This window comes from Sphaeramia orbicularis, chromosome 14 (genome assembly GCF_902148855.1).
Source record: "Sphaeramia orbicularis chromosome 14, fSphaOr1.1, whole genome shotgun sequence".
Lineage (NCBI taxonomy): Eukaryota > Metazoa > Chordata > Actinopteri > Kurtiformes > Apogonidae > Sphaeramia > Sphaeramia orbicularis.
In genome coordinates, this window is record NC_043970.1 from 4,657,988 (window position 1) to 4,679,756 (window position 21,769).

Here is a 21,769-nt window from a genome sequence, read left to right on the forward strand (position 1 = left end):
CCATTAGGGATTGTTTGGAATATAAGGTGAATGTGGCCCACACAAGAAAATGAGTTAGACACCCCTGTGTTATGGGGTGTTATTAAGAATTAAAACTGAGGCAGCTCTACTGAAATGAACTGTCACTTTCATGTAACGTCACATGCTGAGTTTTAACCTTCACCTGGTTACGAGTGAACTGGAGGAAAAAAAAAAAAAAAAGAAAGAAAAACCATATAAATCCGCAGATAACAACATAGAGGACTAGAACCGCTTCTTCCGGGTCAGCTGACCACGCATCAGCCAATCAGAAGTGGGATGTAGTTGTAAATAAACGCTGCTTTTTGGCTTCATGTGCAGAGCCAGTGCGGACAGACAGAGAGGAGAGACATGACGGTGGACGCACATACGAGCAGTAAGTCCCACTCTGTTTTTTACGTTTACGTCGCTTTGTTCGTGTTATAAAAGCTGCGGTTTAGTCAGAGTGTTTAGTTGTGTAGTAAATGTCTGCCAGGTTGACAGTATTGCGGTGCTTTGAAGTCTACGCATTTTGTCAGAGATGGATGTTTATCCAGGTCGGTATTTTCTCCTAAAACTATGTGTTTCTACAAAAAGTATGATAATAAAACTAACACATAGGTTTCTGTATGATTAGAAGTTGAAGTATTCAAACTAAAGGCTACTGAAAACCTTTAATGGCGGAGCTGTTTAAGTTTTTATTCATTGTTGTAGTAACATATAGCGAATGTTGTGAAATGAAAGCTCCCCTCCCCCACATCACAACACAAACCCACATTTATTTGTTTCCTTTTTTAGTCTCCTCACCTGCAAAAACAAGAGCAACCCGCAGATACTCTTGACTGAAGTAATGCTTTCGAAAGTTTATTTAAGTAGAATTATTAAAGTATTAGTAGACTAATGTACCAAAATTATGCAAAGTCTAAGTGTACATTTTACATTAAAATGTTCCCAGTCAGTGTTTTCCTATTATATATGATGGTTTTGGATTCATTTTAGTGATGTACATGTTTTAGATCGGGCTCATTTATTAATTTTTTTTTAAATGTAGCCTTCTGGTTGTAGTTTAATGTACATCATTATGTTTGTGGTGTCACTGTTGCAAGAAAAGCACATAAAAAAGAAATTCTTCAGGAGCTCAGAAAAACAGCCGTTTCAGCTTTGTGACAGTGGATTTTACAGTGAATCCAGGAGGGCTTTTAAATAATAATTTATTTACCTTTTTAAGATGGAGGACAATTAAAGAACCAACCCATAAAGCAATCACTTCATCTTTCAGTTTTATCTCCATTATTTCAAATCAATGCATTTCACTGAATAGGAAGAGAATGAAAAATTATTATCTGTCAGACAAATAAGTGAAGTAAGAAGTGCAGTCTTTTTTCACTGAAGTGTTGATGAATAGAGCATTTTCCTGGCTCAAAATGAGGCAGTCGAGACACCATTTTGATTCCTTCTACGTCTAAATGTTATAACAAGCAATTTATTTGAGGAGTTCTACATTCCATTTTATGCAGTTTCTATAACTGAAGAAAATGGCAATTATCATATTAGAAATAGCACTGTTAACTAGTTTACTCTTACTTTATCTCACCAGCACTTGTTTAAATAATGACAATCAAGAAATACATGTAAAAGTTGCTGTGATTTCGGATTTTATCTTGTTATTTCTACACTGCAGTTTAGACTTAAGAATTTAGTTTAGAATTAAGAATCTGTTCTTAATTGCTTGCCTGAGTAAATAAAGGTTAAATAAAAAAAAAAAATAAGACAGGCAAGGACATTTGTTGGATGTCTTGTAGAAAAAAAGGGATCAGTGTGGTAAAGCCCCGTCTACCTGAAGTTGAAGAGCCTCCCCTCTTTAACAAATAGCTATCAGAGTTTTATTAAAAGCTGGATGATGTGGCATGTACAAGACTTGTGCTCAAGCAAGTACAAAAACCATGAAGCTGACTTTAATACCTTTATTTGTACAGTACTTTAATAAAAGTATTTAGTTCATAGTCCATCACTGCTTATTCAAGCTCATTTACTCAGTGCATCCTGTAGATCCCTCTGAGTTTCATGGAAACACTTAACTTCATAATCTTTTCTGAGCTCATATTGTACCAGTTGTAATTGTTTTCTTTTTCTCTTTTGGAGATTCACACTTTATTTCCTCACAGGCAGCAAAACACAATACACAAACTCCTACAGCAATGGTGTCAAACTCATTTTTGCTCAGGGGCCACATACTGCCCAATGTGATCTCAAGTTGGCCAGAAAATAAAATAACAGTGACAAAAATTCAAATTACTTTATGACAATGTTTACATTTACAACGTATAATGTGAATAAGATGAACAACTAAAAACAACCTGAAATTTCTGAAGAAAAATAAATTCAGTTTGAATAATATTATGCCTCGGCTCAGTTGCACATGTGCATTTGATCTACAAGGGCACAAAATATTTAGTAACAGGCATCATTTTTTGTGAAAGGCTAGTTTGTTAATATGAATATTTTAATGGAATTTAACATTTTTTAGACTAAAACAAAGAGAAAAACTTAGAGTTGTCATTACTTATAGCCTACAGGGTGGGGAAGCAAAATTTACAATGAACATTTAGTTGTTTTTTCTCAGCAGGCACTACGTCAGTTGTTTTGAAACCAAACATATATTGATGTCATAATCATACCTAACACTATTATCCATACCTTTTCTGAAACTTTTGCCCATATGAGTAATCAGGAAAGCAAACGTCAAAGAGTGTGTGATTTGCTGAATGCACTCGTCACACCAAAGGAGATTTCAAAAATAGTTGGCGTGTCCATAAAGACTGTTTATAATGGAAAGAAGAGAATGACTATGAGCAAAACTATTACGAGAAAGTCTGGAAGATACTATTAAAGAAGAATGGGAGAAGTTGTCACCCGAATATTTGAGGAACACTTACGCAAGTTTCAGGAAGCATGTGAAGGCAGTTATTGAGAAAGAAGGAGGACACATAGAATAAAAACATTTTCTATTTTGTAAATTTTCCTGTGCCAAATAAATTCTCATGACTTTCAATAAACTAATTGGTCATACACTGTCTTTCAATCCCTGCCTCAAAATATTGTAAATTTTGCTTCCCCACCCTGTAGGTTATTATGATAGTATTTTATTGGTAAACTATTGGCCACTTGAGATCAGATTGTAGCTGTATGTGGTGCCTGAACTAAAATGACTTTGACATCCATGATAGTTAATATCTAAAGTGTAATTTTTGCATTTCACAAATTCATCCCATGGGCCAGATTAGACCCCTAGGCAGGCCGGTTTTAGCCCACGGGCCGTATGTTCGACACTCTTGTCCTACAGGTTTAAGTGGTTGAACCAAACACTTTTAGTGCTATGTGTTTGTCTGTGAAACATTCTAAATAAACTTAGATACACCTAGGCCAATGTGGTATAATAACTGTACAGTATTTCTCTTTGTGCAGTTTAGACACTCGGCCTAATTCCTGTAACGGAGGTCCTTCTGAAACTTGATTTTTTTTTTCTCCCCAAACTTTGCCCCTGTATGCTCAATAACAAAGGAGGAAGGCATGTGAATTCAGGGCACATTGTTATCCCAAAGAATTTGAGTGGAAAAAAATGCACACTGTAGCATGAATTATAATAGGCTTACACATAATCCTACAGTTTTCCACCGGGCACTCAGATGATTATTGTACCATTAAAAAGACAAAAAAAAAAAAGGCAGTTAGAGACTCAACCAGAACCATTGTATTGAATATTACAATAACAGTTACTGTTGTACTTTATTTGTTATGAAGGTTATTGATTGAGAAAACTAAAATGTCTTGAACTGTGAAATTAATCCTTAAATGGAAATTATGTGGTGGATGCATTATGGTTTTTAATTAATGTTGTGTTAATCATTTTATGAATATCCCCCTCGGGATGAATAAAGTTCATATGAATCTGAATGGAATAAAATGGGTTGAATTATTCATACTGTATTCACATTGTTTTATGTTTGTTTTCACTCCACCAAAAATTAAACTCTATAAACTAAACTGTAAATACACTAAGAGTATTTAAAATGTTATTGTTTTTACAGACATGAGGGGAGGTACCTCAGCGGGCAGCAGCACACAGGTAAGAACACAACACCTTTGCACGTCTCTGTCACGAATGTTTCAATAATAGATGCAGGTTGACAGTTACACAATACAGTGAGTCATGGTCCTCTCTGCAAGAACGCATCCACACCCTAAAAGATGATAAATTGAAGAATGCTATGTAACGTCATTGTTGAAGATGTGCCCGTTAACATATTTGCTCACTTGGTTTCACATAAGTTTCATGTATGTAAGTAACGTGTTATTAAAAAACGCCATCTTTAGGAAGTGATTGTGGGTCATGGTATGTTCTCACCCCTATTCATAAAGGAGCTACAAACTAGAGATGAACAATTATTTGAAATAGTGACATATCCAAATCACAGGCACCTCAATTTTATTTTTGATAAAATTAAAATGTCTTCACAACGGTCCATTATAAATGAGACATTGTGTTACTGTAGAGAATTAGAAGGATTATCTCCAGATGTGAGGGAACATGTTTTTTTCAGAGGAAGTAACATACAGTAAAGGTAATTCCATTACAATTATCCATCATTATCGGTCAAAATAATTGCAGTTAAAAATTTTTTTTTTTTTGTCTTCATGTAAGTGACCCTTTCTAAAACTGAACTTAGCCCAAACCAAGTAACTAGATGAATTTGTAGAGGATTTTCACATGAGCCTGTTACTTCTGTGTACGTTGTATTGTTGTGGGCACAGTTCTGATCTTAGATTTCAAATAAAACAAAATCTGTTTTAAATACATTTTATTATTGTTCTTTTAATAATTTCTTTAGTATGAAGCTAGGTAATAAGCCACTTAATGCACAGTGAGCCAATCATTATTGTGAAATAAACCACTTATTTTGCAGTAATGGTCAACTCACCTCACTTACGTCCATCTAATACGACGCAGGTCTGCTTTCATGAAGTTATTTTGATTTCCATCTTGATGTTTTTCTAATCTGTTTCTGAAATACCCATGTGTCTTGTTGCCGCGTTGCTCTTCGACAGGCTTAGCTTGACAGGTTGCATTTTTTTCCTCCTCGTAAATTTAAAGTCACGAGAAATTTACTTCAAGTGGTGTGTGATCACCCAGAGAATGAGTGCTGATGTGATTTTTCAGTTGTGGACTAGGAGAGTACAGTCCAATAGGAAATATCCAGAATGTGCTTTTGTTTGATGTTAAGCAGATTTTTGGTCACGTCTCTAAACTGTTCACACGGATTAAATAATAGATAATAAATGTAGTCGGCACAGTGTCCTGAACTCTTGAGCACATTCTGTCTAATATAGTTTCCACTGTTACCATGACCCAGCAAAGTGCAGCTGGGGTAAAAGCTGCCATTTTAAAAGCTCTGCTCAAAGTGACATCCATCCCTGAAATTAATTCCCACTCACTCTTTTCTTTGTGTGTGGCAGGATCAGATTTTACTCGGGCAAAAGCTCTTGGTGGTTGTTGAACCCCAGACACAGTTTTATTATTGACATTGGGAATTTGAACACTTTTATCAGCACATTAAATGAAAGAGTTTAAATTTCAGGAGGTTTCCTTTAACTCCAGTTTGTAGAGAATAAACAAGAGAAATGGGTCTTTAGGATCTGGCCCAAATGGCACCATCCAGCTGCTCGCCCCTCAGCTTATGAACATGTAATTTAATGTTTTATGTGATTACAATGTGAAAAAAAACTGAATATTGTGGTGTTGAGAAAAAATTTGTGCCAGATTATTTCTATCGTATCACAAAATGGATCTCTCTTGTGTGGATAAAATAAATTAAAGACTAAATAAAAGCATTAGTGAGCTTTACAGGTGCTGGTAAGTGGATTTTATTAGGTCAGAAAGAGCCATGTCAGCTGTTTTGGCACAAGCGTATCCATCTTCCCAAGGTCTAGACCCCAACCCTGGTCCTTGGAACATAGAAATGGCTACAACTGCAGCTTGAAAGTGACACCAGATATCTTAAAGTGTAATACCACCAACAGCCACTAAATGCTGCCTTCAAAAAAGCCTGGCTCCTATGGTTTTACATTGAACTTATCTACAACTACTAAAATACACAGCATTTTTCCCAGCGGTCAACAAACACCTGGATGCCTTTGATAGACAGTTGTGATTTTCTGATCTTCTGTTCACTGATTTTTATTAATTTTATTTTATTTTTCTGACACACAGGTCCACATTTATTAAGATATTACACTAGCAACACCATCAAATACACAGATGTTTCATGAAGTTTGCAGTTTTACATCATGAGTAAGGTAGCATTAGCATTAGCTCACGCTTTTCGTGTTTAAAATGATGAAGGCCAAAATACTAACTCCAGGCCTTTATCTAGCTTTATCTATTTAGTTAGATGCCTCTTATTATTACTATAAGTTCAATGTCTACAACTGGCTGAGTGGGAAATTGTGAAATAAGTAAGTAAAGTAAATTTCTTTTTACCAGATACAAAAAGTTAAAAAAAAAAAAAAAAATGTCCAAGGGTTGCCCCAAAATAAGTTTGTGCTGTCATAAAAATGATTGCATTTATATATCTGTTATTTCGCCTTAATGCCACCACTGTCTAAGTCTACTGATAGTTGTGATTATGCATATACAACTAATTAAGACAAAGAACCATTATTGATATATAAAATGCATTATTTTTCTGTTGTTTTCTGCTATTAGTCAACAAAAAAATGAACCCAGCTGATGGGACATAATTTAAAGATACCTCACAAAATAATGACACTAGAGCAGCACCAGGGCAATGATGGAAATAGGAAACTGTGTTACTTCTGATAGTTTCATCTAAGTGTTTTTATACAAGTAAAATGGATAATATTACTACAGTTATGTAAAATAATTACTAGTGCTCAAATGTTTGTGATATGCAATAATTGTGACAAACCTAGTTCCATGAGGGTTGGGAAATATATGCCATTATTTCAACTTGGGCTGAACGATATGGACAAAATTTCATATCTCGATATTCATGCCAGATGTCTCGTCATCGATACGATATGACTACGAGTTCGGTGAAAACCAAGCATTTTTCAGAAAAATACAAACATCAGAATACAAAAGAATGTGGAAAGTACAGTTTTTTTTATAAGAACTCACAGCCAGTCATCAACATTAACAGTACGAATAAATTACATTTGTTGTGACTTCCAGAGCTGTACATGCAGGGCGAGCGCGGGGGAAATCTATATCGTTTATATAGTTGCTTTTTCGATATTAATGTCTTGAATGTTCATATCTAGACATTGATACGATAACGATATATCTTTCAGCCCTAATGTCAACTGACTTTTTGCTTTGTGAAAATCATGAATAGCTCAATCATAACGTAGGTCAGTCCTACCTCTAGAGACCTTTCAGCCTTAACAAAAATCCAAAATGCTCCCTTTAATTTATTTAAAATTGCTGAAATGACAGCCTTGATATGTTGGGCCTATTTAATAAAATTCTTTTGAATCATATGTTATGATTTTTTTCAAAAGAAAAATCTAATTCCTTTTTAAAATCATCCATAAATTAATTAATTTTGTCCAGTGTTGATTTTAAGGTGAACTAGTAAGATGTCAGTGTCTTAGTATGTTTTGCAGTTCATTAGAAACGGTTGCACCCAACATCAGCACTGCATTCTCATAGCAGTATTTTGTACTTTGAATGTACTTTGTTGTAGCAGTTTTAGATTTTGTAAAACAATTGAAAATGTACTGTACTTCAGCGCTGTATTTAGTTTGATGGGTAGAAAAACAAGTAAAGCATGACAGTTAATTTCCATGTTGGTATTCCAACTTAATGGTCAGAATCATTCTGGCTGCACTGGTTTTATTTAGACTTTCTTTTAGGGTGTGTTATGAGTCCGGTCCCATGGTGCCAAAAGCCTCACCTACACAAAAACAAAAGTATATCATTGTTTGTGTAAACCTGTAATTCACTGAACAGAAACACCCTGGCCTAAGAGACACTTCCCCAAAAACACCTGCTGTCATTATAATTCAAAATGATTCTCGCTATCTCAGACAGTTTTAACGGTTACTTAGAGGCATCATAAGACATTTCTGAGGGAAATGCTGATGTGTCTTTTAACCTCAATCATGGGACATGATGGGAATTCACTGTGTTCTCAAAGTAACAGAGTTGTTCACACAGAGTTCTCCTTTCTTCTACTCTGTGCAGGAGGGTCCCGGAGGACTGTGGGACTCTGTAAAGAAAGCAACATTTGTCATTGGATCTGGAATTTTATTCTTGGCTGCGTTTGGCAACTCGCTAACATGGTAGGATCCCGTTACAATATCCCTTCTCACAAAAAAGCCTCGGTGTGTCCTCAGATAAACCTGAGAGGAGCCTCAGGGTTGGTGCTGATACATGTTAGATTAACACCTATGCAAACTTTCAGGTCAGTTACAACACAACAGAACATCAAAACAGGACAAGGAAGGACAGCTCAATATGACAAGTGTGTTCTATAATTCGATATATTTACTGTGCAGCTGTAAATCATTCCACTGGAAAAAGAATAAGTCCTTTTTTATACTGCTTTTCCTCTGATGGTACTGGATTAAATTGCTTTAACTGTACTTATATCTTTGCTCAGTTTTTGTTACCAGTGCATTGAAACTTCACAGGAAGCACAAACATATTGTGACGTCTTCTTCAGCATGACTGTAGCTATAAGTGACGCGACAATAACGAAGCAAATGAAAGAATTTTTATATATAACTCAGTTCTGAGACTTTTTTCAGGTCAGACTTGCTTAGACTTCAGATCTATGTTCCTGATTTATCGAGGCAGAGCATACTTAAAAATTTGGACTTTGAGATTCCTGCTAGCTTATCTTAGATATTTAAATACGACATTGTAACATGATGATGTACACAGGCATCGACGTACCAAAGTTTCTGGATCAACACATTATCATCTGCATGGTTTTATGTTGGGTTTAGCTTTAGCTTACTTGGAACCTTGGTGAAGTTGGCACTAAAAATAGTACTTGGTAGTGCTTAATGCTGCCTACTCTCACAATGGAAAATCTAAAAAGGCCATGATGAGTTGAGTTGAGGTGAGATGAGTGGAAAATAAACTCTAAATACTATTATTATGCACCAGAAAACCATTGTAATGAATATAAATTAAATTGAATAAATTTTTTTTGTTTGTCAGTCATAGTTGAAAATCTTATTAATCCGTTTACTTGTGTCCTTTAATTTTTTTTCTCTCTGAGGTTGGAGAATACAGCATTTACCTTACCATTATATTAGAGGGGCATCCTGCCATCCCCCCCCCACCCCCCCAACCGCACCCTCCTCCCTCTTAGAGGGTCAAGTTAATTTGATTTAATTTTATTTTCTATATAGTGCCAGATCACAACAGAAGTCCTTCAAAGATGCCTTTCCTATAGAACAGGTCCTATAGAACCTTGTCCTTTAATTAAGCAAATTAGTTTATACTTACGTTATATATCTTATTTATACCACACACACACACACACACACACACACACACACACACTGGGGCTGTGAACCGGGGGGAAACACTGGCATATGTTGTATCCTTCACTGTGTTTTTCTCCAGGCATCTGCAGAAGTTTTGGGGAGCTTCAGGAGATTTCTGGCAGAATTTGTGGACAAAGTTGTATCTTGCATTTGAGGGTCATGATGCTGCTTTGTTCTACTTGGGTAAGAGACAAGTTACTGATGATTCATAACCTTTTATTTAGGTTTGGTTAAAAAGAAGAAAACAGCCCTAAGCTCATAAAGTTTCTGTCATATGACACCTCACATCCTGTCCTCTAATTAGAGAATGTGGGTTATTACAGTGTGAGGACACTTTCACATTATATAATATATGTAATTTACAAGTTGTGTCAAATTAGATTGCACACTTGATTTCATCCCATCTGAAACATAGACAGGGCTTTGTCTGATAAATTCTGGGCTGTAATAAAGAGCTGTTGTTTTGTATTTGGCATCAGTCACAGAGATTACAGCATTTGGTGCACTGAGTACAGTTATTCACTCTGGATATCAGGTCATACGATCATATGATCTACTGTTGCTAATCATAAATATTATGGCAATATTGGGTTTTCAGTGGTATTTTTTTATCTGTTCTTTTTACAGCAAGAATGTTTGTGAAATCCAGGAATTTGCTGCACAAATGATTACACTTTCTGAAATCAAACAAGGCCATAATTATACATAAATGGTCAAAATATACATATCCTCCAGAGATCCAGCAAAGAAAAATTGATTTGTTTTTTTTTTTGTTTTGTTTTAACATTAAATAGGCCTAATTGCCTTGATTGGAAATGACATGATACAACAGTTTTTTCAAATACATTTTTTCTTATGAAATGTCCTTTGCACTGGACACCATTTTCTTTTTTTATTTGTCTTTTTTTTTAAGTAAAGCTGTTCAACTCCTGTCCCTTACAGTGGACAAAAATGTATTGCTGGGTTTCAGGAGGATATATCACACTTACTGTTTAGAAAAACTTGCCTTAGCAACTCTGAATGCTTTTGGTAAACCATCAGCAAACCTCTGGCAGAATAATGGAAGTTTGATCGTCATTGAGAACTGGTAGAGTTCAATCATGTTTGTTGGGGGGGGGTTTTTTTGGCAAAGGTATAGTTTCAATCAGGGGTCAGACTAGGGCTTTGGGAAAACCTTTCCAAAAGATGCACTACCCAAAGAACCTACTGAAAATCCAATATTGTCATGTCCATGATGTGTATGCAAATTTAAATTATGTGTATGATATAATGGAAAAAAATAATAATAATAATAATGTGGGGGAAAAAAAACATTTACATAAAATAAAGTAAAAGAATAAAATAAGCAACGAAATGAACAAAAACAGCTACACAAACAAACAAAATCAACAAGAATTAATAATAAATCAACAAAGTAATTAGTAACATGAACAAAATAAGACAAACTGAACAAAATTAAAAATAATAATAATATTAATAATAAAACCATGGAGTTGGATCAATGACAGTGGATGGACACACTTAAATTATTTGTCTTGGATGGACATTTTCCAGAGCACACATCATTTTAGTGGTATAATTTTTTCCAGTGTTATGTAACATGAAAAGGAAATTAATTTGAGGGGACCAAAGGAAGTCATCATATCTGTCATATCATATCAGAGTCCTGCTTCCCTGATATGAGCAGTAGTTCTTTTATAGTGCCGCTTCACATAATTCCTCTCAGATTTCTGTTGTTTGTGTCATGACCAAACTGGTCAGCATCCTCAAATCTCTTCTGATAACATAATCTGTTCTTACAAAATGAAGTTTGTGTGTGTGTTTTTTTCTGTTGCCTCTCAAACAGTTACTGTAAATGTCTAGTGTCTATACTCAGGACTCATATTGTCCTTCACTGACTGTGGTTTTGTCGTACTCCACAGGGACCATGTTGATCCCTACTTTAGCGTTCTGGGGGTCCAATGCTCTGCTGCTGCTGGTGGACACCACCGGTAAACCCTCATTTATCACCCGTTACCGCATCCAGGTGGACAAGAACAACCCGGTGAGTTCCAGTCCGGCATGCACTTTGCCATGGCTGTAGCATTTTTTAACCCCTAATAACTCTCTGCACTTGAACCCTTCATTGAGTAATCATAGCTCAGAGACATCTGTGGCCCCGGGTATTGTGACAAGCAATAAATCCATCTGATCTAACAAGCGTTTTATTGGCTTGACAGCTTCTGAAAGTATGCACAAATGAGAGCATGTTCTGCAGGTAAACATAGGTGTGTTAATCTGTTATTGATAATGGCGCTCGAGTTATATCATACTTGAGTTTGATCGTAGAAATAACCACATGATTGTTGCGTGTTTGTATGTGCATGAACATCTATGCACAAACATGTTTCACCTCCATCCTACTGATATGACGTGTCCATCTGTCCATCTGTGCAAAGTCTGCTCTGTGACTGATAAACAGATGGACGCTGGAGAGATAAAGGCCAACCTTACTGATTAGAGGAGATGGAGGCTGCTCTGTTCATTTAAATGAGTTATCGCATACCCTTAAGCAGAGACTCATTTGTGTGATTAAAATGTCCATAAACTCTCCATAAACAATCTTCAGGTATTCTTTAGACTACATTCCATCCCCTTTTTTATCTTTAAGGTGTGATGTCTAGAATTGGTATGTACTGTGTATAGATAATAGCATGTCTTTTCACAGCAGAGCATATTATTTTTAAAAGACAGAAGAGGAGATGACCTGTGAAGCTGATCACACTTTGCTGAGTCACCGGTGGTTTTCCTATTGACCATCTGGTGACCGAGAGTAACCCTCTGAGCCTGAACCCTAGTGGTCATAAACAGAGCCATAAAGTCTGGGAACAGCACTATGTGGACAACACAAAAAAACAAACAAACAAAATGCAAATGACTTGAGAAAAAGTAGACTGAAGTAATTCATCTGGTTAACTGGTTTTACTTTTTTTATTCATGTAAACGTATTATTTTGCAGAGACTAAGCTACAACTGCACAAATGTTCCGTTTCTAAGGCATGTTTCTGTTAACATAGTCACTGCATTACACCTTTGTGTTTAAAAAATGACCGATCCACCTGGAAGAACGGGTCAAACAAGATACAAAGACGCTGCACACCAGACATAATGAAATGCTTACTCTAAATATACAATGTATGGAACTCCTTTTGTACCAAAACCAAACACACAAAACATGTTTTCGCATGTCCTGCTGTTCAACAAAGCATGATCACCAGCCTCAGAAACCACATGTCGTACAAGTGCAAAAATAAGTATCTTCACCTCCTGAGACCCAGGAAATGTCAGGAAAGTACAAGTTTTGGCTTTTTTAAAAAAAAATAAAATAATTGCCTATATTGGAAACATCATGATGCAACAGTTTTTTTAGATGCATTTTTAAAAATTTTTTATGGAATGTCCTCTGCGGTGGACAATAATTTTTTTTTGTTTGTTTTTTTTGTACAAAGCTGTGAAACTCTTGACCACAAATATGGACAGAAAACCCATCGCTGGGTCTGAGGAGGTTAAAAAAATATGTGACTTTAGGCAACATTGTTCTACCATGTCTGCTGAGGATGTCCTCAGTGATGAGTGGTATAAAAATACACACTTTTTCAGTAGAGGCATAGATTCTCAGATAGTTTTATAGAGAAAAAGTAGAAGTACTGTGTGAACCTCTTTGTTGCAGTAAAAGTGAATATGAAAAGTCTCATAAGACAAATGAAATGAATAAATGAAAAAGTTGGCCTTTGAAGAACATTTCTAAGGGCTGTTTATGTGCAAAGTGAATTGAAACTCACATAATAAGACTTAAAATACTAAAAATAATAATAAAAAAAAAATACAGACTTAAAATAGTGAACATCAACTTCATCCCAATGTGCCAATGAAATATTAATGCCAGCACTACTTGAAGCATCAAAACCCTTCCCTTTACCAACTGTTTATCATTTTTTAAATGTAATTTTTGTTTTCTGTATTGATGCTGGGAAGATCTGCAGTTATGCAAATACACATGAACGTTAATTCTGATCAAATGTATTCAATTTTACACAATTAGTCTCTCTTGAAAATGCATGAGGTGACGGGTACTGATGTGTGTATCAACAAACAGGTAGGAAAAGTAAATTGTTACCAGAAACACACACATTCCTGCTATTACTATTACAACGGTATTTGTGCAGTGATTCCCTCACAACAGGAGGTGGTGCTGCAACTCAATTAAAAATTGAGGCAAAAATTACGTTTTATTTTATTTCTTAACTTGTTATTATTAATTATTTCCAGATCTTTGTCAATTTTTTTTCTTTTACTTGTAAGAAAGATGAAACATCAGAAAATGTGTTGCACTGGTTTAATAGTTATTTGTGAACGTGGTTTTGTATTTCCAAAGTGTGTTTGTTCATGAATCACAGACCATTTGTTAAAACTTGCTCTCTTTGTTATATCCACATATTTACATGTACGACCGGACAAATGCACATTTCCTTCACAAACATGTACTTTGGTAAGATAAGTGTAGTTACAAAAGCAGTCTGTAACTGTGCAAAGGTTCATCTGTTCATACATGTGCCCACACGTGCACACAAACACACAGAGGTCATGAACTCGTACAGGTACAACAACACAGTTTATGGATTAAGCTGAATATTTGACTGATACGCAGGGGAAAATGCATCTTTGTGTCATCACTATTTTATACAGTTGTGTGATGCAGTTCCTCTGTGCAAGTATAATAAAAATGAGCCTGGAAGAAATGATTAATACTACAACTACTTAAATGAATAAATAAATGAATGTGTAGTTCCAAACAAACAAATAAATAAATAAAAAAACACAATTACAACAGCAATTTGTAAGTAAGTAAAGTTAATTTATAAAGCACTTTTCACAATAAAAATCGCAAAGTGTTGTACATAAAATGGGTGCAATAAAACATCATAGGAATTTGAAAAATATTTACTAGATAAATATTATCAGTATGATAGGGCAAAGAAATAGGCATAAATAAGTGCAAAAATATTGTGTGCAATTATAATTATGTTGTTTTATGGTGGAACGTAATTATAATTATGTGGTTATAAGTACAATAAAAATCAAAATGCAATTCAAAAGCTGTAATGTAGTATTGAACATTTTAACAAAACTAACATTTAACTTCCTAAGACCCAGGAAATGTCAGCAAAGTACAAGCTTTTTTGTTTTTCATTAAATAAGCACCTATATTGGAAACATCTTGATACATCAGTTTTTTCAGATGCAGTTTTTAAAGTTTTTCTGGAATGTCCTTTGTGGTGGGCAATTTTCTTTTCTGTTTTTTGGTATAAAGTTGTGAAACTCAACAACTCACGCAAATGTGGACAGTGGGTCTTAGGAGGTTACGAGTTAATATGTTGTTATTTTTGTTGTATTTTCTGTTACTTGTCCACATGATCATGTCCAACAGTGATTGTTTTCATAACTTCATCTCACATCCGGTTCTGTACCCAGGTGGATCCAGCCAAGCTCCGTCATGCACTGAAGACGGTCCTCTTCAACCAGGTCTTCATCTCGGGCCCCATGGTGGTGGTCGCTTACTACATAATGAGCTGGAGAGGAACCCCCTGTGGACCCGAGCTGCCCACCTTCCACTGGGGCCTGACAGAGCTCGCCATCTTCGGCATCTTGGAAGAAATCCTGTTTTACTACTCACACAGGTACAGCTGACACCATGGGCTCAGGTGTCCTGTTTGACCCAGAGGTTGTAGTGTGTGGTGCTGCTTTTCTTTTCTCTCTCCGTTTTCCTCTAACGTCAGACAGTTGAGGCAGACACCCCCCCACCCCCTACCCAAAAACCTGTTCTATCAGAGCTTTTTCCCTTCTGTGAAAGAATTTTTTTTTTTGCTCCTGGACATATTGTTGGGGTGTCTCCTCTGTGCAGTATTTTTAACTCCTTGATGTGTATTTCTGAAGAGACAATCGTGTATTGTGAATGGAGGTACTGTATACAAGTAAAACTGAAGTGAAGTGAACAGCGCAAGCCTGGATCAGCTGAGGATACAATAAATCAGAGGATTTCCCAGCACAACACAAAAAACACAATTACAAGAATTACTGAGAGAAAATGAAGTATGTATAAGGAAAGTTAAAACAAAAAAAGATGAAGTTTAAGTACAAATGTAAGCAATATTGAAAGTAATGTTAAACTATGCAGATGTTAAAGGATGGACATGCAGCAGTCATGCTGCCTTCACGTACTATAAGAATTATGGTAAATACTAGTTTCAAACCTGAAAATTGCCCATGAATGCCCCCTCGCATCGTATTTTCCACTGGAGAACTGGGAAAAAATTTGTATACAGGAGCTACTGAGATGAAAATAACCTTTGAACTTTTCAACATGATGGAGAGCAACAAGAGATTCATCAAGAATTCTAAACAATGCTTTTATTAACATTCTGCTGCTGTTAGATGATTTAGCACATTCATAGTATACGCACTTTTAATGTGATCTCTGGTTCCACTTAGCACTGTATTAAAAATGCCATTATTGTTTGGTTGTACCTACCCAGAGATTAATGACCTATAAAATATACAGTTTACTTACCGTTTGAGTTTTGATGCATCCTCTTCCTGCTGTAGCAGATGAATTGAACATCAAATGAACATCAAAAACACTTGAACACAACACACTCGAAATTTGGAATTTACAAGTGGTTGCTACTGGCGACCGAAATCATCTACTGGTGTAAACTGTTTAATAATTGTTGATCCATTAATCCTATCAATATATGTAAATAATTGGTGTAAAATATAGTTTGTCATCTTTTCATGGTCATCAGATATGACCCATGTGAACATTCAGAGGCTCCGTAGTTACTGTGGAAACACCATCATCTACTACAACACTGATTCACCAGTTAAATGCATGGAGTTTGGACACACTGGGTTTACATTTAGTTCATGATAGATTTTACTGAAAAAGTCACTTTTTCTTCAGTTTTTTGTTTTGATAAAATAGCCTTTAAATTTACTCTCAGCTTTTATGAACATCTACATGATTAGTGATTTAAATATAGGGAAATACCTGATTTTCACAGAAAAACAATGCAAAATTACAGAAGATAATTTTATAATAAATGGTGATAAGTCGCTTAAGAAAGGTTAAATAGAGAAATTCATTTAGGAGCTATTGCGGTAGTACCACTGGGTCTTTGTGGGTTAAAGCAGGTCAGCTGTGGGCCTTTATTGGTACACTACTGCCATCTGGTGGTAGTACTGAAAAGTGCTTACAGGAAACTTGCAGCCTGCTTGTTTCTACTTTTTTCCCAGACTGTTCCACCACCCGAGCCTCTACAAGCATTTCCACAAACAGCACCATGAGTGGACGGCCCCCATCGGAGTGGTGTCCATCTACGCTCATCCTCTGGAGCATGTGGTGAGTACACTTACCTGTCATTTTTCCTTCAGTGTCGAATGATCTCTGAAGGTTGTACAAGCGTGAACCTTGTTTTGTGTCCTCCTGTGCTCCTCTGCTGTCAGATCTCCAACATGCTGCCTGTGGTGATTGGCCCCGTGCTCCTGGGCTCCCACGTGTCCACCACCTGCATGTGGTACTGCCTGGCTCTGGTCAGCACCACCATCTCCCACTGTGGATACCACCTGCCCTTCCTGCCCTCCCCAGAGTTCCATGACTTCCACCACCTCAGGTGAGTCCGGCTCCTTCACCTGTTCATCAACATCAGTTCAGACCAAAGGAACAACACAGTGGCTGCTATTATTATTATTATTATTATAATTATGCACCACAAATTCCATCCATCTGAGTTTGTTTTTTGTTTTTTTTTAATATTTGGAAAACATTGACAGTTAAGACTTGGGCTGATTAATGTTTGTATTGGTTTGACTAAAATATCCAAAAAGGACAGTAACTTAGTTTAATGTAGTTAATTTTAATTTAATTTAAAATTCTAAATTAATCCCTGACTTGGCAGGGTATCAGTGAGCACGAGGGCCCAAGTGTTGTGCAGCGGGGGGATATTGGTAAACTCCACCTACTTTTTCAGTTGTTTCACACAGTTTTCATCCAAACTGGTGGAGGTGGAGCTCTGCAGATACACACTGATGTAGCCTATGAACAAAAGTTAGGTTTCACTACTTATTGACAAAAGTTATTTGACAGAGTATAGACAGAGAGTTTAGAGCGTGAAGGTGAAACTGATGCTTTTCAGAAGCACTTTCAGTCCAAAATGATGAAAAAAACAGCTCTGTTGTGATGTAATGATTTCTTAGCTTGACAACCTAAGTTCTCAGTCATAGTGGTCGTAGGTATTCTGTCTTTTGCTTTTAGTATCACCGGGTATACAGTGTACACTTCACATTGATGTCTCTCAACCTTTTCTGTCAGCTGGGTGCCATTAATAGCCCCTTTAGCTGTCCAGTAAATACTGTTCATATGGACTGGATGTGGAATGGGTTTACCACTACCTTTAGTCCACTATTTCTGCTTTTCATTCATCCATGTACTATTTATTATTCATGTGAGCTTATGTCAGAACACTCAGTCAGTTAAACAATTTCAACAGCCTCATCATTGATTTTGGTATTTACAGGTTCAGGGTGGTGACGTCTAAAATCAGTGGATCACAAACTTCACAGTTTGTAGTAAAGATAATATAACATCTACTGCAGTGGTGTCCTTTTTGGATTTTTTTATTTTTTTTTTAAAGATTTTGACATGTCCATTGATGGACACCCTTACCCTTGTAAAATTATCAAATAAACTGACAATCATTGTATGTGTGAATTGTGGCACAGTTCGAAAAGGACCAAAAATGGTCTCTTTCCATTGACCTCCATGATCTATTTTTTGGCAGAAGCTGTTTAATGAACACTTAAACATTTTGCTATTTCCTTACAAAATTGTCTGCAGTGGAAGTTTAATCCTAAAAAGAGTTAAATGAATGAACTGTAATAGAATTTGAACAGTCTAGTAGTTAAACTCTTTCAAGTTTATCAGTTACTTCACTACATTCCATCTTTGGCTGCTAACTAGTAGGAATCCACTCTGACCATGTGGCCTTGAAAAGGTTTCAACAAATGTCCTCTGTCTACAGAGACGGTACAGTGAGATTCTGTGTTTGACTTCCTGTCTCCTAAATGGAAATGGTCAGAAGGGTTGAAGACACTGCGTGGATGAAAGTAGATTAAAAAGCCTTAAAAATAAAATAATAATACACTGATATCACGCTAAAGTACTATTTGTTACCTGAAAAATCTAATTATCACTTGTTGCTCAGAGACAGGATGTAAACACTGCCCTCTGTTTCCTGATCTGTGTCAAGTAAAAATGTTATTAACAGCAGACTGTTTAGAAGTTATGTGGCTTGTAAAACAACAGGTCCTGTTGGATTTACAGACAGAATAAAGTCTAAATCTAGATACGATTTTGGTTTTGACTGACTCATGTTGACTGTCAGCTCATTTACCAGATCTCTCCGATAGTTCGTAATTTTAGTTCACTGTCCTCAACGTCTTGTAACCACAGAATTATTAATACACACAACAATATTTCTGCACACTTATTTATTTGTGTGCTCTCACGTATCTGATGTCCACTCTGTGGTTTGTCACACTCATCTTTCAGCTTTTTTAACTCTTTGTGAGTAAACCTTCTTGTTTTCCTCCACATCTGGCCTCACATGTTCTTCTGTGTTCCAGGTTTAACCAGTGTTTCGGGGTTTTGGGTGTTCTGGATAGGCTGCACGGCACTGACACTAAATTCCGACAGACGAAGCAGTATGAGCGCCACACGCTGCTCACCAGCCTCACCCCGCTGATGGAGAGCATCCCCGACACACCCAAGAAAGGCCAGTGAGGACCGCTGACGACCGCTTCCATACAACTGACTAAATGTTCTAATTAATCTTAAATACAGATTTTAATTAAGACAATCCTGAAAACCTAAAATGACAAATGTTTTCTTGCACTTTGACAGACCTGCAGGTTAGTGTCCGCTCTAGCATCATGTCGTCACAGATAGCTCAGATAGCAGCGGGGTGTTGATCCAATAGGTCGTTTACATTTTCCACCAAACATCCTCTGATCAGGACTTGATGAAAAGTGTTGGTTTTGAACCAGGCCTTCAGACAGACACGGCACTCATATCATGAACTTGTTCATCCTATCACTTCTGTCCTTTTGACGTGGTTCAAACCAAACTAGTAGGAAGCAGAGCAGTCTGACTAAACCACTCCAACCATGATCAGTGAGAACCAGCCTGAGGAATAAACAGAAGGCCAGGGTTTATACGAAGACAGCCACGAGGCTTTTATTATGTTTCACTCTGGAAAACACAAAGATGATCATTTCATTATAAACAGGTTAAAACAATAGTCCCTCTGTCTGAAAAGTCATCTCGTGTCCTACATTACATAGTAATTTCTGTATTACAAACATGTCAACAGTGTATTAAGCCGTACAAACTAATCTTGTACAATCAGTGATTTTTTAAACTAATATTCTAGGCACTAGATACTGTAAGACTTAAAGCTCAGAGGTCCAGATTCACCCTCCTTCACTTTCTGCTCTGAATAAACAGAACCTACTTTGACTAAATGTCTGTACATTTGCACTTTGACCACACAAACACTTACATGAATGTTGAATGTGTCTTTGGATTAGAGAACGCCTGTAACGGTTTTATCAGGACATGAACGTTTAAAGATATATTTCATTTGAAGAGATTCCTCAGCTGTGATTTATATTTTAGTGTTTAATCTATGGACTGGACTGTTTATTAAAACATTTTAATCAAGTGTTTTTGTTGTCCTTCTTTACCTTAAGAGTATATTTGACTGCTACGTCTGATGGCACATATCTGTGGACTACCTTTTCAAAAAAATGGAAAAAATATAGTAAATACAGTGTGTTACACCACTGTTTTCAGAAACAGAATGTTGTTGAATTCTGTCAGTTTTCCCGAGGGGGGGGGGGGGTGTACCTAATGAGGTTTTTGGCACATTGGTTCAACCCTAAGTTTTGTTTTATATATTTTCATTACTTTTTTTTTTCTACTTACCGTTAGCCTCATAGCATAGTTGCCTAAGTCATATTTTTTTTCAGGTCATAGTTGATGAAAAATGAATCAACAGTGTTAGGAGAGTAAAGTTAACAGCTGTCACAATTTGGCCAAAAATATGACTAAAACAAACTTCACTTTGACACTTGGCAGGAACAGATTGAGTACTGCGCTAGTTGGCGTTCTGATGACACAGCCATCGTGAACTGGAGGAGAAAACTTTAAGAGACACTGAAAGAAAAGCTGACTAACCTCCAGTATCAAATTCTGAGACCGACCCAGCAGCAGCACAGTTAACACACAGCCTGGCTTCAAAAAAAAAAAAAAAAGGCCCCATCTGAATTTTAACTGAACCAGTTAATTCAGATCCTTCCATCGGTTTTTAACTGCAGTGACGAACATGTTTCATCTGCACCAAGTTCTTCAACTGATGTAGTGAGTAGCTTCTCATGTCTTAAACATCAGTTTTTGAGAGAATAAAGACTGGACTGTGTTTCAGTGGAAAAAGGTCATGTGGTCTGATGAGTCCAGACTGACGCTGTTCCAAAATGATGGGTGCATCAGAGTGAGAAGAGAGGGGGGTGAAGTGATTACCCATCATGCATAGTGTCTATATTACAAGTCTGTGGGGGCAGTGCTATGATCTGGGGTTACTTCAGTTGGTCAGGTTCAGCAACGTGATACATTTTAACATTGAATAAACTCACGCACAATGAAGCCATTTGACAAATGTTTACCAATCAAAGCTAAATGCAGTTTGATGGAAGCTTGGTGTCAGACTTTTTCCCTCAGACTATTTTCCTGTAATACATCATAAAAAGTGCAACACAGATGATTGAAGTGTATTGTGCAATATTCTGAAAACCATAAAATCACTCACTCTTAGAAACAAAACAAATAAAGGCACCACAGCCGCCAGTGTTTTAGGGTTTTTTTGTCCGTTTTGTGTTTTTTTCTTTATTAAGGAAAAGCATAATTACTACAAATTACAAATAACACTAATAGCGAATCACATCAGCCTACAAAGCAGATATTATGAATATTAAATGTTATAATACAAGATCTCATTCAAGTATTTTACATTTTTCCATTTTATATATTTTTTTGTTC

General features: G+C 36.4%; 1 protein-coding gene across 1 annotated transcript; it reads left to right on the top strand.

Annotated features, from left to right (window-relative positions):
• The first annotated feature begins 313 nt into the window (after positions 1–313).
• faxdc2 (fatty acid hydroxylase domain containing 2) lies at positions 314–20,397 on the top strand. The gene is made up of 9 exons (XM_030153659.1): positions 314–394; positions 4,086–4,123; positions 8,264–8,361; positions 9,659–9,762; positions 11,502–11,623; positions 15,091–15,296; positions 16,912–17,017; positions 17,122–17,288; positions 19,300–20,397. The coding sequence occupies exons 1-9, from the start codon at positions 370–372 to the stop codon at positions 19,454–19,456; spliced, it is 1,023 nt and encodes a 340-aa protein (XP_030009519.1). The 5' UTR covers positions 314–369; the 3' UTR covers positions 19,457–20,397.
• Positions 20,398–21,769: the final 1,372 nt, after the last annotated feature.

What these genes read in the sequence shown, in the direction of transcription:
- faxdc2 (XM_030153659.1), top strand. Translation starts at nt 370, where the DNA reads ATGACGGTGGACGCACATACGAGCA. An exon ending in GGTGGACGCACATACGAGCA is followed by an intron (nt 395 to 4,085) that starts GTAAGTCCCACT and finishes TTGTTTTTACAG; the next exon opens with ACATGAGGGGAGGTACCTCA. An exon ending in TTTGGCAACTCGCTAACATG is followed by an intron (nt 8,362 to 9,658) that starts GTAGGATCCCGT and finishes GTTTTTCTCCAG; the next exon opens with GCATCTGCAGAAGTTTTGGG.